At 45.3% G+C, this 20590-nt stretch overlaps 1 protein-coding gene across 1 annotated transcript; it reads left to right on the forward strand.

Moving 5' to 3' along the window:
* The first annotated feature begins 376 nt into the window (after positions 1-376).
* PFDN4 (prefoldin subunit 4) lies at positions 377-11940 on the forward strand. Its single transcript, XM_036070848.2, has 4 exons — positions 377-572; positions 6479-6586; positions 7563-7703; positions 11542-11940. The coding sequence occupies exons 1-4, from the start codon at positions 549-551 to the stop codon at positions 11671-11673; spliced, it is 405 nt and encodes a 134-aa protein (XP_035926741.1). The 5' UTR covers positions 377-548; the 3' UTR covers positions 11674-11940.
* Positions 11941-20590: the final 8650 nt, after the last annotated feature.

Raw genomic sequence — 20590 nt, forward strand, 5'->3', positions numbered from 1 at the left:
AGGGAGGCACAAGTGTCAGGGTATACGGTAATACTCGTTAACATTGTTGAATAAATTAATAGTACTTCCTCCTTCATACCATGCGAATTATCAGGGCACATACATCTCACATCCTAGAGCCAAGGTCATCTGTTTTTAGCTCTCTTTAACAAAGTACGCCGATTGTTTCTTACAAAGTTTGGGGAATTGATGAAAGACACCTTCCCTAACGTCCACTCGTGGCCCCGCCCCCGGCCCCGCTGCGCTGCGCGGGGCGCCCCCTGCTGCCGGCCGCGGGACCCTGGGGCGGTTCGCCACACCCCCCACTTTCTGTCGGCCCACAGGGCGTTGCCTGTGCCTTTAATTGGCATGTACCAAGTCCTTCCAGGATGTGTTTCCTCCCTGAGTCCCGCACGTTAGGAACCACGGGTCGAGGACGCAGTAGGAAGGAATATGGAGCCAGTGTTGTATTTGCGGGGAGGTCTGAGCCCACAGGGAGCGAGAGACGGCCCGGGGCCGGAGCGCGCCCTTGCGGCCCTCCCCGCCGCGCGCCGTAGTCCAGTCCCAAGATGGCGGCCACCATGAAGAAGGCGGTGAGTGGGGCGCTCCGGGTGCGGGATGCTCGGGCAACGGGCGGGGGGTCGGCCGCCGGGGGCCGGGCGCCGGCTGCCTGGGGTGCGCGGCCCTGAAGCCCGGCGTGCGGCCGGGGGCCGAAGCCGCCGGCCCTGAGGGCGGCCCCGCGGCGAGGCCTCCCCGCGCCCGGCTTCCTGGAGGTCTTCTCAGGCCCCCGGCCCGCCGAGGCGGGGCAGCCGGGCCGGGACCCTCGGGGGCCTGTGGGTCGCCCCTCGCGGTGCTGAGAACGGCCGTGGAGAGCCTGAGGACCCGCGGCGCAGGCCTTGTCGTTGGCGGTGGGAGAAGCCGAAGGTCCCGTGGGCTGCCGTTGGCCATCACGCCGGGCATGTTACCTGGGTTGTCACGTTTAACCCTCGCAAGTCCGCAAGCATGGGTGCTGCTGGCACTGTCATTTGCACATAAGGAAGCGGAGGCCCAGAGAGGTGGAGTCACCTGCCCAAGGTCACCCAGCTGTAAGGAGCAGAGCAGGACCCTGCATCCCCAGGTCATCTGGCCCCAGAGCCCTTGTGTCTGGCCCTGAGCCGCCCGCACCCGCACGATGTCCCTGTGCGTCCAGACTAAAACCCTCTGTACTGAGGATGGATGACGGGCCTGGGCCAAGAAGCCGTCTGCTTATTGTCTCTGATCCTCCCAGCAACTTAGCAAAGACGCGGTTTCCTCCCACTTTACAGATGGAGAAACTTAACAGAGCGGTTGGTGGCCTCAAAATAACTCAGCTAATAGGCAGAGCTGGAGTTCAAACTCGGGTTTTATTTTGTTTTTCCCAGAGCCCACCTTTTATTCTACTTAGGAAGCTGAACTCCTGTTTACAGCGTATGAGTCACGGAGTCTACACAGGTGCTTAAAAATATCTGGATAGAAGAAAAATAAAATGGGGAGGGGGCAGAGAAATAATAACATCTGATGATTATGGAGGCTTTCCTTTTTATTGTGTGCTAGGTCTAAGCGAGTTGTGTGCATTATTTTAATCTTACCCCCGATAGTGCTTTTATTCTTATTTTACAGATGAGGCAGTTGAAGTGCACAGGCAAAGTTAGGATTAAAGTGAGCACAATTCTGACTCTAGAGCCTCTGTTTTTAACTTCCATCCTGTCTGATGGGAGTCCCCTGGCTGAAGGGATTTGCTTGCATTCAGCTTCAAATTCCTTGGCTCTCATACTCAGCAATATGCATAGTGTGAGCATATTGTAGGGTGTAAAAACCAGGGCTGCCCCAGGCAAACCAGGATGATTTGCTCACTCTGCTGGTCTATCATCCACAGATTCTTACTGAGTACCGGGGTAGGGTTCAGGGTTAAGGTGATTCAGATGAGTATGAAACTTTGTGAGATTCACCCCACCTCTATTTTGTACTTAAATTGGGCCCTTTGACGGGGCGCCCGGGTGGCTCAGTCCTTAAGGGTCTGCTTTGGGCTCTGGTCATGATCCCAGGGTCCTGGGATCGAGCCCAGCATCAGGCTCCCTGCTCCGCAGGAAGCTTGCTTCTTCCTCTCCCGCTCCCCCTGCTTGTGTTCCTTCTCTCTCTGTGTCTCTCTCTGTCAAAGAAATAAAATCTTCAAAAATAAATAAATAAATAGGGCCCTTTGTTAGGTACGGTGTTTAATTCCATAGATGGTACTAGTTGCATATCCCCCCCCCCAACTCCCTCTGCCCTCTTTGACAAATACGCAAACCGAAGTTCAGAGAGATGAAGTAAAGGTCGAGGGAATGGTGAGAAAACGATTTGAACCTTGGACTTGGCAAAACTTTTGATTACCAACATATTTTCATTCAGCGAACTTTCTGAGCATGTAATACGGCACAATTTCAGTTTTAGGTGAAAAGCAGTGATGAGCAATAATAATGCTTATATCCCCTTATCCTCATAGCATTGTAGGACTTACGTTCTGGGGGAGAGCAGGCATTACTCAACAGTCACACAGAAAACTAGAATTTCCAGCTCTGCTAAGAACTATGACAGAAAGGACTTGTGACATGAGGGCTGGAGTAAGGTCTGTTGGTGACTAGAGAAGGCTTTCGTGAGAAGGTGTGATCTATACGATGACATAAGGAGGGGAAGAGAATGTTGGAAAGGGATGAGGTGTTCTAGAGGGGGAGGATCACCTGCAGAGACGCTGGGTACATTTAAGGAAAGGGTGGCTAGAATGACAGAGGATCGGGGGAGGTTGAGCCAAGATAGCAAATGAACATATTGACGGGTGGGTGGTGGCCAGAGCATGAAGGATTTTCTTCTTTGTCTTGTAAGACTGATGTGATAGATGCACCAGCCTCCTGCAGGTGTTTTCCAGTGCTGTGAACAATTTCTGACAGGTTAACTGTACATACACTCTGGCTCTCTGCCTGCCCTGGGAGCAAATGGGTATGTCAGTGAGTACGCATGAAATATCATAGGGATAGCCTCTTGAGTTTAAGAAAAACTGTTTGCAATTTGGAGTACTTTACATTTGTAACACGTTTACATCTCAGTGGGTCATGGCTTTTCTGGTGAGGTGATCAGGTGAGGTGGTTTAGTCCTCTCCTCTCCAAAGGTCTGCTTTCCAAGATCTGGTTTTTGGCCATCAGAGGACTGTGTTTGATTTCTGTCCCTGATCCTCAGTACAAATATCCCCTCCCCAGAGAGGCCATCTTTGACCTCCCTATCTAAGGAAGCCCCCTTCACTCCTTAGCCCCTAACACTTGCAACCCCTACACTGTTTTGCATTCCCCATCACGTGTGTCATCATCATCTAGCATCATCTTGTTCACCTTGTCTTTTGCCCACCTCCTCTAGAATGTAAGCTTGCAGGTATTCATGAGGGTTGGACTATGGCAGTTTTCTGGCATGTGGGAGACATTTGCCAAGTAGTTGTTAAATGAATGACTGTACTGTAGGCGTGAAAAGTGAATAAAAATACAAAGCAAAATTTTATATCATGGAGACTTGGCAGACACCTTTAAAAAACAAAAATAAAGGCAGACTGAAATTGGCCAGAATTTCCTTCTCCTAGGCTTTTAGAACACTGATGGACCCAGCTGTCAGTCCACATTCTGCTGGTAATAGCCAAGACTCAGTGGGGCAAGACTGAGTGTGGTTCACTTTCCTCTCATAATCCTGTAAGATGCTGAGTTTGAAGAAAAGGGTCCAGTCAGGGTCCAAGGAATTTTAATTTCCACTTTGAATATTGAGCAGTCATATTTCTCCCCGGCCTAGCAGAATTTTCTTCTAGATCTTTGTCTGTTCTTCCTCTCTAATGACTTTTTGGGTAAACATTGTTCAGGAAATAAAGCACCTAGCTATCATTATTGAAAGGTGACTCCATCCACAGGTCCTCATTTTATCACCCCTGCAAGGTAGGAGGAACCAGCGTCCCCATTTTACAGGTAACAAACCTGAGGTGGCTACAAAGTTGAATAATTTGTCCCAAGTTCCTGCTTGCTTGGATTTGAATCCATTCACTATTTCAACCACTCTGTGTTGTCTCAAAGAACCAACTCCTTTCTCTTTGAGTTCTCGTGACTTTGTGAGCGGCAGTGAGTACGACTGCCTTGGCTTCTCTTAACGCAGGAGTCCCTAACCTTTGGGGGTGTGGATCCCTTTGAGAATCTGAGGAAAACTGTGAAGACCCTTCCAGAGGAATGCACTTACAGGACATGCCATGCTGCACACAATTTCAGGGGGTAAAGGGACTTCTTAGTGTCTCTGGATCCCCAGTTAAGAATTAGCCCCTCCCCGCCAAAATGAAGCTTCGCGCAATGTAGGAATGTTCCAGAACAGTGGGATGAAAACAAGCCACTGGCGTTAGTTATGGAAGGTGCTGACTTCTCACTTTTTGCTGTAAACAGAACTCCACTGGGTGGCATGCAGTTTAACCACGGACTTCACACGCCGACTGTAGCCCGTAACCCCAGTGAGAAAACCACGGTTAAGGAAATGGAGTACATGGTCCCAAGTACATGCTGGGGTGCTGTGCGGTGAGGCTAGGATAGGAAATGCCTGCTTTGGAAAGATAGAAACAGGTGGCCAAATTCCTCCACGACTTTTCAGAAACTGTGTGTGTGTGAGTCTGATCAAGCGGGATTTAGATTCAAATTCAGAAACAATATATTAGCCTCAGTTGTGTGTTAGGCCGGTCCCGTGGTAGTTGCTTTCATGGGAATTACCCTGTTCAAGCCTCACGATGACAAATGCGTCTATAAATACATATTCAGGTTTTCGGGGCCTCAGTATTTAAACTCTGCAGGCAAGCAGGAACTCTCTAGAATTCTCCGTTCCCTGTTTGCTTCAGGAATTGCTGGTTCTTATGTAGGCAAAGTCACTTGAACGCCAGGGTATCTGAATATGGACTTTCCTTTGGTTTTTACAGTGCAGCTCAGTGTTTCCCAACTTCCATAGTCATAAAAATCATGCCCAAGGTTGAACATTCAAAGCTATATATATCGTGATCCAAAGGATTTTTTCAGGATATCCTCTGGGTCTCTGATGCTGAGCCTGATGCATATCAAAGTGCTTGTTGTGTGTTGAGAGCTCCGGGGCGATGGGGGGGGTGTGTGTGTGCTGAGTTCTAGGTGTCTGCCTTGGTGTTCTGTCCACTGAGCTCCAATCTTGCTTGACACAACAGGTTGCCTTTCAGCCTCTGGAGAAATAAAAGTGTACACCTCTCTGTGACTGGTCATGAGAGACCAGGCGAAGGGATGAGGCGTGGTTGTTGTGAATCATTACAAAAGAGCAAAAATAGTCTTTGTTGAAGCTCTCTCTCTCTTTCCTCCTTCACAAGTGCTGTTGTTCTTATTTTATAAATGAGGGGAAACTCTAAGGAGAATCTGGTATTTAATTTTTTTTTTTTTTAATATATGGTTCCCCTTTGAGAATCTGATGAAAGCCAAGGACTTCCTGCTGCCTCTTACAAATGTGCGTGGTTGCTTGCCCACATTCATTTTCACCTTCCGTTTCTAAGAGCTAGTGGACCTGTCTGGACTCCTGAGTCAGCTTACCTGGGTTGAAATCGAATTCTACCGCTTACTGGCTGTGTGACTTCGGGGAAATTACTTACCCTCTCTGTGCCACACGTTCTTCATCTGTAAAATAGTTATACTTCCTAATGATCCTACTTACTAAGATTTATTAGAGGATTAACAGTGATGATAAAGCACTTAGAAAGTTCTTGATACATAGTAAGAGCTCAATGAATGTTTTTTGATTTTATAGATACTATATGTCATCTAAGTACTCTAATTTTATTTACAAATTTAATCACAGTAAATATTTTTAAACATTCGATTTTAATCATTTTATAGTACATTATACCTTATTCTTAATGAAGACATGTAAACAGGTTCTGCATTAAAAGAAACATAATTTTTACCATGTGTGAAATACAGCCACTGACATATGTAGTAACCTTCTAGCCAGTGTATCATTTGCATTAAACATTAGAAACTGTCAGATTTCTGACAGCTTTAATAAGCTTCTGCTGGTTTTAACTCTGAGAGCAGAAACTGGTATGAAGCATTTACCAGAACTCACTACCACATCATTTGCTCCCTGAGTTATCTGGATGAAAGAATGTTCTAACTCGAGAAATTCTGCTCTAGGCCAAAGTTGGCTGACTTGATTCAGGACTTATTCTTAATTGTTTATATTTGAAATGTTTTTGTAGCTTATGCTTTATTCTGTAGACTATCAGAAGAGATGATAGATGTATGAGCAAATCTTGAGGTTGTGGAGCAAAAACTTATAAGGCCTATGTTTGTGATTTTCTGTACCTTTTGGGATTCTTGACTGTATGAGAGCAAGTAGTTTATTGAATTATTTCCGAGTTATATAAAAAGCTAACCTATAACTTCTCCAGGAAAATTAATTCTACAAAAAATTTAAAATGTTTTTTCAGGCTGCAGAAGATGTCAACGTTACTTTTGAAGATCAACAAAAGATAAACAAATTTGCACGGAATACAAGTAGAATTACAGAGCTGAAGGAGGAAATAGAAGTAAAAAAGGTACTAAAGAAATGTATCTTATTTAAGAAAAATGAAAGGTCTTTATACTATAGCTTTTTTTTGAGAGAGAGAGAGAGAGATCACGTGCAAGGGGGGTATGGGGGGGGCAGAGAGAGAGAGAGAGAATCCTAAGAGCCTGATGTGGGTTTTGATCCCACAACCCCAAGATCACGACCTGAGCTGAAATCAAGAGTCAGACGCTTAATCAACTGAGCCACCCAGGCGCCCCTATACTGTAGCTTTTTAAAACTGAATTCAGTGATTCTATTTCTCTGCGCTCTTTGTGGCAGATGATGTAATCCACTCTAGTTGGTTTAAGAAAAAAGACCTTGTTGAAGGGCTGTGTGAGAACTTACAGATTGTTGAGGGGGTGAGCCTGGGCGGGGGTTCCGGGAGCAGGCCGCAGAACCACGTCTCAGAGACCGTGGCTGGCGATGGAACTGCTGCTGTTTGCAGTGATCCCAGAGCCCGCCGCCGCCTCCAGCTGGGTCCACCCCAGCCCCTGCCCGCCCCGCATGTCAGGCCTATGCCCATCCTCTCCTCATGTGACCCTCTGAGCCGAGGTCCCGTCCCAGTGCAGTTGACTGGTGGAATGTCAGTTCGTAGCTGCTTTCCTCCTCTCATCAGGCGAGGCTGAGCAATGGCGGTTTGCTCTGTTTCTGTTCTACCATAGGAAGGCAGAATTCACCAAGCGGAACCTGTTAGGGTAGGAGGACATTTTGAGTGGGCACAGATGCCCGCTGTCCTCTGCAGGCACTCGGAGCAATCTGGAAGTAGCTAGAGGACAGTGACTTAGCTGTTGAGGGCTTCCTTAGGAAATGCCATCTAGAAATGTAAGGAAGTCTTAGGTTGTGAGGTGATACCTTTGCGAAAGGGTCTTTCACAGAGTTGGTGTCCCCAAATTAAAATTGGCTACTCACCCCTATCAGCAGATTTTGAGTGTGCTTTTCATTGCCGTTTGCTTTTGTGTTTCTAGAAACAACTCCAGAATTTAGAAGATGCTTGTGAGGACATCATGCTTGCAGATGATGATTGCTTAATGATACCTTATCAAATTGGTGATGTTTTCATTAGCCATTCTCAAGAAGAAACACAGGAAATGTTAGAAGAAGCAAAGGTATGCTGGAGTCTTTCCCTGGGTGAGGGAGGCTAACGCTCCCATTAGGGTGTGTGTTACAAAGGACACGCTAATTCCAGGTGTAGGGAAATAACGGGTGCTAGGTAATAATACTCCATGGGTTTTTACAATGTCCCGGGCATGCGGTGAAAGCCTTGCAGGCATGATCTTATTTAATTCTTTTTTTTTTTTTTTTTTTTTTTTTAAAGAATTTATTTATTTATTTGACAGAGAGAGACACAGCCTGAGAGGGAACACAAGCAGGGGGAGTGGGAGAGGGAGAAGCAGGCTTCCCGCGGAGCAAGGAGCCCGATGTGGGACTCGATCCCAGGACCCTGGGATCATGACCTGAGCCGAAGGCAGACGCTTAACGACTGAGCCACCCAGGCGCCCCGATCTTATTTAATTCTGACAAGTAGGGCCCATTCATCCCAATTTAGAATTGAAGGGATTGAAGGGTAGAGGCTGAGAAAGGTCATGGGGCTTACTCAGGGTGACACAGAGGGAGTGGCCTTTTGACCCCAGAACCCATGCTCTAACTGTGTGGGAACTATAGAGTATCATAAAGTTGAAAAGGAAAATTGCCTGTAATCCCACTACCGAGAGGTAACTATCCATCATGAACATTCTCATTGGTTCTTTTATGTTTTTACCTTCTCTTTTCTCTGTAGGTTTGCTTCACATTTTGGTCAGTTAACCTCCCACCAGAAGTACTTTCTCATTCTATTTAATGTTCATTTGCCCAGCAAATCTTCATCAGGGGCTTGCTCTGGGCCAAGCACACATGCTTTAAAAACATCATTTTTGACGACTGTTAAACGTCATGCTAGTGGACACCAATTCTGTTCATTGCCCTCCTGTTGTTAACATGAATTTGTTTCCAGTATTTTCCTACAGTAATGTTGCAGTGAGCATTCTTACACCTGAGTGTTTTTCACATTTAGGAAAAATCTTTTTTTTTTAAATTTTTTATTGTTATGTTAATCACCGTACATTACATTATTAGTTTTTGATGTAGTGTTCCATGATTCATTGTTTGTGCATAACACCCAGTGCTCCATGCAGAACGTGCCCTCCTTAATACCCATCACCAAGCTAACCCATCCCCCCACACCCCTCCCCTCTAGAACCCTCAGTTTGTTTCTCAGAGCCCATTGTCTCTCATGGTTCGTCTAGGAAATTCTTTTAGGGAAATAACCAGACAGGTGTCATTACTAGCATCTGAGGCATTTGAGACATGATATGAAAGGAGTTTCCAGTTCACACGCCCTCCAACTGTCTGTGAAAGGAGCGGTCACATTGTGCGTGAGAAGCTGATGGCAATCAAACATTTTCTAATTCTTTTGCAGTTTGCTTAATTAATCTGGATATTACTTAAGATGTTAGTCTTCCTTCTTCAAATGTCATAGAAAGCAAAAATTTCTCTGAATTAAACCCATATTTAATAAACCCTAGGAAGAACTAACATTTTTACTCCTGAATCTTTTTATGCAGAAACATTGGTGTTTCCGCTTGTGTTTAAATCTTTTCTTTCACAGTAAAATTTTATAATTTTGTTCTTTTTTAACCATCCTAACCATCTTGTGGGAAGTATTTCAAGATAGTTGATGGTTTTTGTCACTACTATGAACATGCCACCCTCCCCGTGCCCCCCCCCCACAGCTAGTGAACCTTTATTATGTTATTCATTTATTCATTCATTCATTCCAGGAATATTTGTTGAGTGCTTACTCTGTATTAGGGTCTGCCATGAACCAGTGCACAGAGAGGACAATGAAATATGCCTGGGTCCCGCTTGCAGGGAGTAGACAGTGTAAATGGAAAGAGAAAGTTCAGCAAGCATAACTAGTAAGTGGAAGGTGGTGTGGGCCTAGAGGTGCTGTAAGAACATAGAGTAGAGGAGTGCGCATGGTCAGGAGGGGCTCCCTGGGAAGGAGATGGCTCAGCAGGAAGTGGGTATTCCCCAGAATGGGGGGCACGATGTTCCAGACTCATGTGTGATGGTTGTGTGTAAATGGTCATAAAAAGATCATGGCACAAAAACACAACTAAGAGAAGTTCTAATTTGCTGGATATTGGGAGCATCTGAAATTGTGGCCACAGCTTGAAGAACTCTGTCAATCGAGTTGATAAATGGACTTGACTTTCGCAGGGGTCAGCAAGCGTTCTGTGCAGGGCCAGATGGCAGATATCTCAGGCTTTGTGAGCCACCCGGGCTAGGTCACAATTGCCATGAAAGCAGAACGTGTAAATGCATGCCCGTGGCCGCATTCCAGGAAAACTGCACGGACAAGCATCAGGCTAGGTCTGGCCTGTGGGCTGCAGTCTTCACTCACCCGGCCGTAAGGCGAAGAGGAGCCTTTCAGGTGTTTTTAAGAAATGAGTGATACATGATAGGATTGTGCTTTTATTTTTTATTTATTTATTTATTTTTTAAAAGATTTTATTTATTTATTTGACAGAGAGAGACAGCGAGAGAGGGAACACAAGCAGGGGGAGTGGGAGAGGGAGAAGCAGGCTTCCTGCGGAGCAGGGAGACCGATGCGGGGCTCGATCCCAGGACCCTGGGATCATGACCTGAGTCGAAGGCAGACGCTTAATGACTGAGCCACCCAGGCATCCCAGGATTGTGCTTTTAAAATAATTTTCTTGCATGTTATAATTTCACTCATGAACTAGGTTTTCTGGGTAGAGAAGTTTTATCTCCTTTATAATAGCTGTACGTCTTATTTCTGTTTCTTATAGCCGTGGTTCTCAAACCTTTAGCATGTATCAGAGTCCCCCAGAGGGCTTGTTGAAAATTCCAATCACTGACATCCCAAGAATTTCCAAATCAGGAGGCCTGGAGCGCAGCCCCAGAATTTGTGTTTCTAACGAGTTTCCAAGCGATCTGGGGGCTATACTTGGAGATTCATCAGCCAGATTTCTAAAAGAATAACATTGTCAATACTAGCATTCATCCCTTCTTCCTAATATTAATGGGTATGCCATTTGTGTGACTTCATATTTTTTTGGTCATGTTTAGGAGAAATCCTTTTTTCTTGTTGTTTTTTTTAAGACTTTATTTGTGAGAGAGAGAGCACAAACAGGGAGAGCATCAGGCAGAGGGAGAAGCAGGCTCCCTGTTGAGCAGGGAGCCCAATGTGGGACTTGATCCCAGGACCCTGGGACCATGACCTGAGCCGAAGGCAGATGCTTAACTGACTGAGCCACCCAGGCGCCCCGAGAAATCCTTTTTTTGATCCTGGCCAGGAAGGAACTTCTGACATCCCATGCGTTCCACGTGGGCAGTGCTGCTCTGTGTCATAAACGAGGCCCTCCCTCGTTAGCGCTCTCTCACAGTAGCGCCAGGGGCCTCGCAGTTGGTAAAAATATCTCCCAGATTCTGACTGTAAGTTGTTACTCTTAATTAGTGTTGGTCGTGTGAATTTTTATCCTTTTTTCTAGTTTCATAGTTATTTTTGTGGGCATTTGGAAGAGGCTGTGTTAGAAGCCAGGCCTGTGATAAACTGTTTACCAGAAGTGTTTGTATAAAAGTTCTTTCTTTATTAGGGTGTGATAATTTAGGAATTAATTTTCTTTTATCCATTTTGTTTTTTAAATCAGCAAAAACCGAGAAGACAGGCTTGATTTATTCTATAATAAGCAAATATAAATCATGAATTAAAAATGGCCACATTCAGACTTTTGGTTTAGATTTAATTATCCGTGTTATTTAGCTGCCTGTCCCAAGTTTAGAAAATTTGACCTAAAATTCTTCCCAAATATTATTTCATCCACAGATGCTCAGAAACCATCCATTGAATAGAATTAATTTAAATGATTTTTTTTTCCCCAGAAAAATTTGCAAGAAGAAATCGACGCCTTAGAAGCCAGAGTGGAATCAATTCAGCGAGTGTTAGCGGATCTGAAAGTTCAGTTATATGCAAAATTCGGGAGCAACATAAACCTCGAAGCTGATGACAGTTAAACATTTTATAATACTTTTTTTTTAATTTGTTTAATAAACTTGAATATTGTTTAAAATGATAATTTCCCTTCTTCAAATGATATGGAAAGCAAAAGTTTCTTTTTTTAAAATTTTCATTTATTTAATGAAACTTGCCTATTTTCACATGTCTTGCTTATTTATTTTATATTTTTAAAAGAAGACAGTATTCATCTATGTATTTTGCATAACGATTCTATCAAGTGTAGGGGCTTTATGTCATGTTATTAAAATCGGTTAAGCAACCTTTTACGTTTCTATATTATCATTTAGAATATGTGTTGCAGTTTTTATTTATAAGAAAATTGAACGGTTGGGTCATGTTGTTTATATATGTCTCTTCAAGGTGGTGAAAGCACTTTAGAAAGATCCCATCGTGTGTCAGTCTACTCACTGCCACCAAAACTTTGTCAGATGCTAAAAACAAGTACACACTGCATTTAAATATATGTAATGCATGTTTTGTCTAGACGTATTTCATGTGTCTCTTACATCTGTATCAGTATTCTAGATCTTGGTAAAAGAACCAGATAGTGCTGAGACATGTTGGGGCATGTTGAGTTTCATGCATAGAGCAGAATGGCAGAAGATTTTAGAAACCAAGAAATGTATCAAGAGAAAGAAATATTTAGGGTGGTTTTTTTTATTATAAATTTTAAACTTTAATTGTAGAGCTATGTAATTAATTTGGGTTTATACTGATAATGATGTGGAAGTTAAGCAGCTATGTACTTAAAATAGTACATTTACCCCCCTACTATTCTCCCTACTCTGCCCCCCCCCCGCCCCGCCCAAGATACACATTTTGGGATTTAGAAAGACCTGATTTTCTTAACTTTCCAGCAGATGGCACTGATACACCAAAATACCAATGGAAGGATCATAATACAAAAATGGGCCTGTTTCTAGGATTAAGTATACCTAAGTTTAGAGGCAGTCGCTTTTTAACCTTCAAGGCTAAACATTGCATATGTCATGTTTTGGTTAAATATTTAAAAGCGATTCCAACTTAAAGATAAAATATGTAACTCTAAGATTCTTTAAGACATAAAAGCAAACTTTTAAATTGCTGCGAAATGTTCCCCAAAACCGATAACCAGATTCTAGAAAATGATTCTTTTGAGGATATTTTTTCTTGCATGCATTTGGTTAGTGCTCAGTTAGAGGGGTGAGGTTAGAGGCATGTATCATCAGGTTGTAGCGCGAGCTAGGTAGCACCCTCCAATTAGGGGAGTTTGAGAAAACTTTTGCCAAGATTCCAAAGGTGTGGGTAACCACTAGGAGGGCTGTGTACCATCAGAGGCCAGAGGACGGAGCAGCCACTTCCTTCACTCTGGAACTCAGGGAAAGGCTGCTTTCATTTGAAGTGGGACACAGCTAACCTGCTACATCCCTGCAGTGACAGAGCTGGGAGACTAGACAGCCAGCCTCATTCTCCCTCCAAAACCCAGCTGGTGCCCGCAATTGGCCAAACCCAACTGGAATCCAGAGGTAGTTTGTTGGAGTCGGTCTATCTCAGAGCTGGAGAGGGGTGGTAGATGGATGCATCTGGAAGGCCAACGGAAGATCCAGCACAGGAGGATGGCTATAGCTGAGTCATTTAGAAATTTTAATAATGAAGGCTTATCTCCTTTATGTGCCAGAAGCTGAATTATGTAACTGACCGGGACTTAACATTTTGTGAGCGCATGAGCAAGTAAACCTAATATAAGAAAACATCCAATGGTGTGGGTGAGGGGCAGGGGAGTTCATTATATATTGTTGCTAACTTTTTACCTTGTTTTCTTTATTTACCTGTGAAGCTCTAGGACAACAGGAATATTTGATTCCCACTTTAAATTCATTTCTAAAGTGTCCAAAAGCCTTATTTTTGTTAGTAGGGCTAGATGAAGATGTAAACAGCATGCCCTACATCTGAAGAGGCAGCTAACACTCAACTCTAGCCAGTAGTTGCCTCATAGAAGTTTGGTCTGGATTTGTCACCACTAACTTTTTGACAGGAATCCTGATTTTTTTAATTTAATATTTTATTTATTTAGAGTGAGAGCAAGTGCGTGAGTGGGGAGTGGGGGCAGAGGGAGAGAGAGAGATCTCTAGCAGTTCTCTGTGCTGAGCATGGAGCTGGATGTGGGACTCGATCTCACGACCCTGAGATCATGACCTGAGCCAAAATCAAGAGTCAGATGCCTCACAGACTGAGCCATCCAGGTGCCCCAAGAATCCTGATTTTTTTTTTTTTAAAGATTTATTTATTTATTTATTTGACAGAGAGAGAGCAAGATTAGGAACACAAGCAGGGGGAGCGGGAGAGGAAGAAGCAGGCTTCCCGCTGAGCAGGAAGCCCGATGCGGGACTCGATCCCAGGACCCTGGGACCATGACCTGAGCCGAAGGCAGACGCTTAACGACTGAGCCACCCAGTCGCCCCAAGAATCCTGATTTTTATAGACAATCAATCGCTAATTTTAGACTGCATTTTTTTTTTTTTTTAAAGCAATGCAGCTTAAACAAGATACTCGTATAACAAATTTGACCATCAGGCAGCCAGTTTGCAAACTCATGTGCACCATGTGCTACATCTTATCTAGGCTTTGGTAGGAAGTAGGCAGTAGATTATTTGTACAGAGGGTCATAGGAGCTGGTGCTACTGACTTTAATTTTTAAATACCTCTCGAACCTGTCCATTTCTTCCCATCTCCCAACCACCACCAGGCTTGTCCAAATCTTACGAGCTCTAGTCAACAGCAGGCTAACGGGGTCGGAGGGGAAGAGAATGCCATGGAGATAATTTGACAGCTGGAGGCCAGGGGGAGTCTCTAAAGGGCTTTGAAAAGAAAGGTGAGCTACATGACTAGAGCAGTATTTTAGAATAATTTGGCGGTTATCAGGCGGGTTTCATCACAAAGAGATGGAGGTAGGGATTCCAGATATTACTGCACTCCCCCTGGTGCGCAGACTCAGTGGGCGGAGGAATAGAAGGAAGGAAGCAGAAGCTGGAGAGCCGGCGGAGTGATGGGGCGAGCCCAGGGAACGGGAGGGGGGCCGAAGTCAAGGAATTAGGTTCTGAGCACAGGCCAAATACAGCCGATGACAGGTTTGCTTTGGCTCTCGTACTTTAAAAAAGTTGTTAAAAATTTCTTGCCACAATCCAAGTAGGAGATCTCACATAAAAAATCAGTTTGGCAACATCATGACTGCATTTCCAAAGGGCAGTCTTCAGCTGCTCCCCCAGCGGACAAAGCGGGCTCTCTCTGATTCTGCCCGAGCTCCCGCCCCTCATTTCCACCACGTGCGCAGCACCTGTCCCTGCGGCCTCGTGAGCCCCGGCAGCTGCTGGTGTGATCACGGCGCCGCCGGAAGTGTCTGGTCGGCCCGGCGGAAGGACAGGGGGGGAAGGGGAGGATGAGCGAGGAGCAGGAGCTCGGCTTTGGACGTTGGCAGTTGCTAGGATGGCATCCACATGGAGATGGGCAGCCGACTATGGGAAAGGTGCGTGGAAACTTTCCTCTATTTTCGGGACAAGAGGGGCGGGAAACCGGTGGCGCGGTTGCCTCCAGGAGAGCTGCCCCTATTTGGTGGCAAAACCTTAAGGCTGAGAAGACCGATCAGCCGAGGTCCAGGCCTAGGGAGCTGGAGTGGACTCTGGAATCGCCGGGCAAAGAGACCCGCCCTGGGTCCCCAAGAGGATGCTTGCAGCCAGGCCCCTGGAGCGCAGCGCCCACCCTGCCCCCTGGGGACTCAGAAGGGAACAGGGCTGTGGGGCAGGAATCTGCATTGGCGTCCCCACTTCCCAGCTCCCTTGTGAGCCTGGGACGGTCTCCACTCCAAGCACAACTGGAGGGGTATATTTTAGGATCATTCTCATCCTAGGGAGAAGTGCTTAACATTTAAGGCACATACACATCACTGGGGGCTTTATTAAGATGCGGGTTTTGGTCTAGTGGGTTTGGGGTTGGGGCCTGAGAGTCTGCATTTTCAACAGGCTTCCAGATGATGATGTCCTGCTGCTGCACGGAGTGTGCATCGGACGGCTAAGGTAGCCCCGTCGCGACAGGGGACGTAGGAAAGAACGCAGGTGTGAGGAAAAGGCCTGGCCAAGGCGACAGTGGCTGCAGTTTTTGTGATGAGAGACCCCGGGGGAGGGCAGGATCCTGGAAATGTTAGGATGCAACATTTTTCACAGGACTCAACCCTGAAAAAAAAAGATTTTCCCAATCAGGTGTGGTGCTGTGGGATAAAATCGATGTTGCCTTCAACAACTATTTCATAGAAACTGGGGGTGGAGCTCAGTGTTCTAACAAGCCCTGCAGGTGATTCTGACTCAGCTAAAGGCCTAGCCTGGCTCAAATGATTCAGTCTGCCTGGGGGTTGGGGATGGAGACTGAGCAACAACCGAGAATTCTTGGGTGCAGAATCCTAACGGTGAGAAGAGTAACAAGATCTGGAAGCATCGAAGGAGACTGACGCATCCAGCTTAGGGGCGGAAGGTAGCTACAGGGGTGCTGTTGCTGGTGGTGAACAGATTATAAACGATTACGCAGTGGGCGATGAGAGATTTGGAGGCAGAAGTGAGAAGTATTTTTACAAGAAAGTTAACAGTGGAGGGAAGGAGACAGACTACCATTAATGCCATTGCCGTGTAGATGGAAGGGACTTTTTGGGATTTGTTTTTGTTTTTGAGATCAGGGATGTATGAGGGCACGTAGGAGTGGATGGGGAGGAATCTGGGAGAGAAGGTGATGAGAAAAAGGCAGGAGACGAGATGGTGGAGCGCAGCATGGGAAGGGTCGGTGTGAAGGAGGGATGCCACCGTGCTCTGAAAAGCAGCATACCTAAAGACTCAACATTAGATGTACTGTTTATAATACTCTCCCTTGAGGAAGAAATTATAGAAAACATGCAGATTCGTAATGGTGACTGACTGTGGAGGGGGAAGAAGATGGGACTGGGGAGGCAAAGGCAGGAGGCTGGTCTGTGGACACGGCGTCACATTCAGTGTGGATCCTTGTACGTGCACAAGCTCCGTCAGCGACAGCACACGTCTGTGAAGTCCTGTTAATTATGACACAAATCTAAACTGGAGAAGGGGGCCTGTTGTGAGGTTGTTGCTAGTATTTAACTGCATCGCTTTCAACATTGTTTGGTGTCATTTGACATAAAGTGGAGCATTGTGACTCTCCATTTTTGAAGGTAGGAAAACAGCAACAATCCAAAACACGAGGCTTTATTAAAGATTACACACATACACACACACCGGACAAAATTTAGAAGCTGGCTGGAAGATTTGGTATAAAAAATCTGGAGAACAGTCTAGGGCTTGTTTGTGTTAAGTGCTTCCCAGGAACTCATCTGGGAGAGCCTCCATCGTGATGTCTACAGGTCATTCCAGTGACTGTGACACCAGTGACCAGCACCGAGTGCTTACGATATGCTGCCACGGTTCTGAATGCTTTTTATGGATTAATCCTTTCCTGTCCTATAATAACCCCTTAAAGTAGGTTTTCTCATCACCCCTCATTGCACAGATGTGGAGATTAAACTCGCTCTCACCTCAAAGCTTCCTTTGCAAACAGGCTGTTAATGAACACACATGTTGTACTTCTGAGATGTATTTTGTTTTGTGATTTCTTTTTTTTTTTTAAAGATTTTATTTATTTATTTGACAGAGAGAGAGATAGCGAGAGCAGGGACACAAACAGGGGGAGTGGGAGAGGGAGAAGCAGACTTCCCACCGAGCAGGGAGCCCGATGCGGGGCTCAATCCCAGGACTCTGGGATCATGACCTGAGCCGAAGACAGACGCTTAACAACTGAGCCACCCAGCCGCCCCTTGTTTTGTGATTTCATCTGTGCCTTTTTAGTTACTGAACAGAATTTCAGAAAGTTTCTCAAATATGCCTATAAATGTATAGTGAATATGGATGAAATAGAAATATGACATTCACAGAATAGGAAAAGACAAAGAATGGAAAGGAGTTGATCGAAAAAGGGGAAAGGAAATAAATTGGCCACAGAGTCCACATGTTACATTAGCATGTTCTGAGCTTCTGGGTAGCAAAGGCAAAGACAGAAAAAATGAGTAATACCACATTAAAATGAGTGGTATATGCCAGTTTCTCAGGAGGAAAAACAATGTTTTCAGAGGATTAACCCTGAAAAAATTCCCCCCAGTGGGCACTAGCTTTGAGCAGTGTGGTAGATACTAACTTCAGTGCCTGCTTCAGCGCGCACGTGAGAGCAGAATTCACATGGCCAGTTTCTGTAGCAACTCAATAGTTAACTAACTCCATCCAATGGAAGTGAATCAGAGAGGCTGGTAATAACCAGCCGACATCCATACAGCCAGGCATGGCCTGAGCACTGTATCTACATGTATTAATCTAGTCTTTATAACCCTGGAAAGAACTATGCTATCATTATCACCATCTCTATTTTACAGATGAGGAAATGGGGCCCAGAGAAATTAAGGGCCCTGCTCAAGCTTCCATAGTCCTTAAGGAGAGGAGCCAAGACTCAAATTCGAGCAGTGGGGCTTCACATCTGTGCACCCAACCATCCCACTGCAATACTAATGTGCAAGTGTGGAATCTTCTAGCAATTCCCCTTGATCTAAGGAGAGCCCATAGTAACTTCAAATCCCTTAGAGACTGAGGGGAGTTAAGAGAGCAGAGCACTGATGGCCTTGGCCTAGGAGGCACCTTAAAAGACCCCTCCTCCTGGGAATACATCTCAGTTTGATCCTGTGAGATGAAGAGAGGCCTCTGGTTATGCCCACAGAACATCTGAAATCTTGAATTTGGCTTTCTATACTGCTGTGCACAATAATATTAGGGACAGGGGAAGGGTCACTTCTGTTGGAAGGGGACAATGAATACTAGTCATAACCTCTGATTTGTTTGTAATAATATCTCTGACATTCATAATCGTACTGCAGTTGGGAGTAACGTTGGAATCATTGCTAGAGTTTGTCTGATAGATGTCAATAAAACCCATGATAACACGGAAGTGGATGAGCAAATGAACTGAGAAACTGAACTGAATCCTCCTCAGGATGTAGTTACAATGGAAAATAACTGGCCTGAAGAGGACTTGGATTTAACTACTAATCTACTAATTATTGTTTTTTTTTTTTAAGATTTTATTTATTTGACAGAGAGAGACACAGCGAGAGAGGGAACACAAGCAGGGGGAGTGGAAGAGGGAGAAACAGGCTTCCCACGGAGCAGGGAGCCTGATGCGGGGCTCGATCCCAGGACCCTGAGATCATGACCTTAGCGGAAGGCAGACGCTTAATGACTGAGCCACCCAGGCGCCCCTACTAATTATTGTTTAAAGTCATCCAGCTCAAACTTATGAAGTACGGACTACAAGAGCTGGCTGGTGGCAGAAGGACCATAATTAAATTAAACCAGCACAAAAAATGGTTACGCTTGTGTGTAAGATGGTTCTTGACACGGTCCACATCTCTCCAGCACCATCTTTCCCAAACTTGGCCAACATGGTTGCTCATTAGGATTAGGGCTCATATCTCTTAATGAGTCCCCCTGCCTCCTCGCTTGCTTACACACATTTCCTTTAATCCAGACAAATGTTTTCAGACTACAAATCTGATTAGATCACTCTCTCTCCAGTACTCTTCCTCCCCTTCAAAAAATTTATGTCCCTCCCTTGGTGAGATTAGTGGAAAACCCATCACAATACCTGCTTTGGTTTGAACCCTACCAACCTCTCCGTTTCCCCTTTCATTTCTGCACTAACGAGACTGCCTTGGTTTCCCGAGTTCGTCAAGCTCCCTTTGGTTGTAGGACCTGTGCCCTTCCTAGATCAGCTCCCCACCCTCTCCCCCGCACTCTCACAACTGGTCCTTTGTGGTGTGTGCAGATATCCCATTTATAGTTATTGCCATATCTTCCTAATTAGGCTGAAGTCAGGGGCCATATGGATGTTTTGCTTTCTCTCATATTCCCAGCCCCTGCCTACCATGACGTCCAGCACACCACAGTCCTCAGTACTTATGATCCAGCAACTCCGCTCCTAGGTAGGTTTCCAACAGACATAAAGTTTGTTGTCTATCAAAAGTCATATTCAAGAATACTTACAGTAACTTCATTCTTAACAGCCAAAACCTGAAAATAACCCGATTTCTATCAACAAGAGAACAGATGCAATAGAATAGCATACAACAGTAAAAAAGAACAAATTACTATGACATGCAAAAAAAAAAAAAAAAATCGATGAATCTCAGAGACATAATGTTCAGTGAAAGAGGCCAGACCCAAAAGGGGATATTCTGTATGATTCCACATATAGGAAGTTCAGAAATAGGGCGCCAAAGGAAAGGTCACTTTCTAGGGAAGGATAGTAATAGCCACCACGCATGGAGCATCTACTCAAGCACAGACCCCGTGGAAAGTGCTTGACCTGCCCTAACTAACACACCCTCCTCAAACCCGATGCCCGATTCTGTTGTGATCCCCACTTGTTGGATGAGGAAAGTCGGTCTCTGGGAGGGGACATTCCTTGTCCAAGTCCACACCGCTGGTAAGAGCAGAGTGGGGTCCCCTCCTGCTCCTCATGACCTCATTGTGTCCAGACAGGTAGATGACACTGCCTAGATCACAAGAACCACGGCCTGGGGCTGCCGTGCTAAGAGACTGCAGGAGATAAACCATGCAGAGCATTCCCCACCAGGCCTGGGACATGGCAAGAACTCGATAACTATTGTCTATGAGGATTAGTCCTATGAGAAGTGGAGACTCAAAGACATTGCTCAAGGCCATATAACTAAGTAGCATCGCATTTGTGCAGTTTGACCACGAATTCCATTGTGTGGATTGATTCTAAGTGACTTCCATAGTTAGGCTGAATGCAGCACTATGTTATGGTTTTCCTGGGCTCTGA

Source organism: Halichoerus grypus, chromosome 10 (assembly GCF_964656455.1).
Source record: "Halichoerus grypus chromosome 10, mHalGry1.hap1.1, whole genome shotgun sequence".
Classification (NCBI taxonomy): domain Eukaryota; kingdom Metazoa; phylum Chordata; class Mammalia; order Carnivora; family Phocidae; genus Halichoerus; species Halichoerus grypus.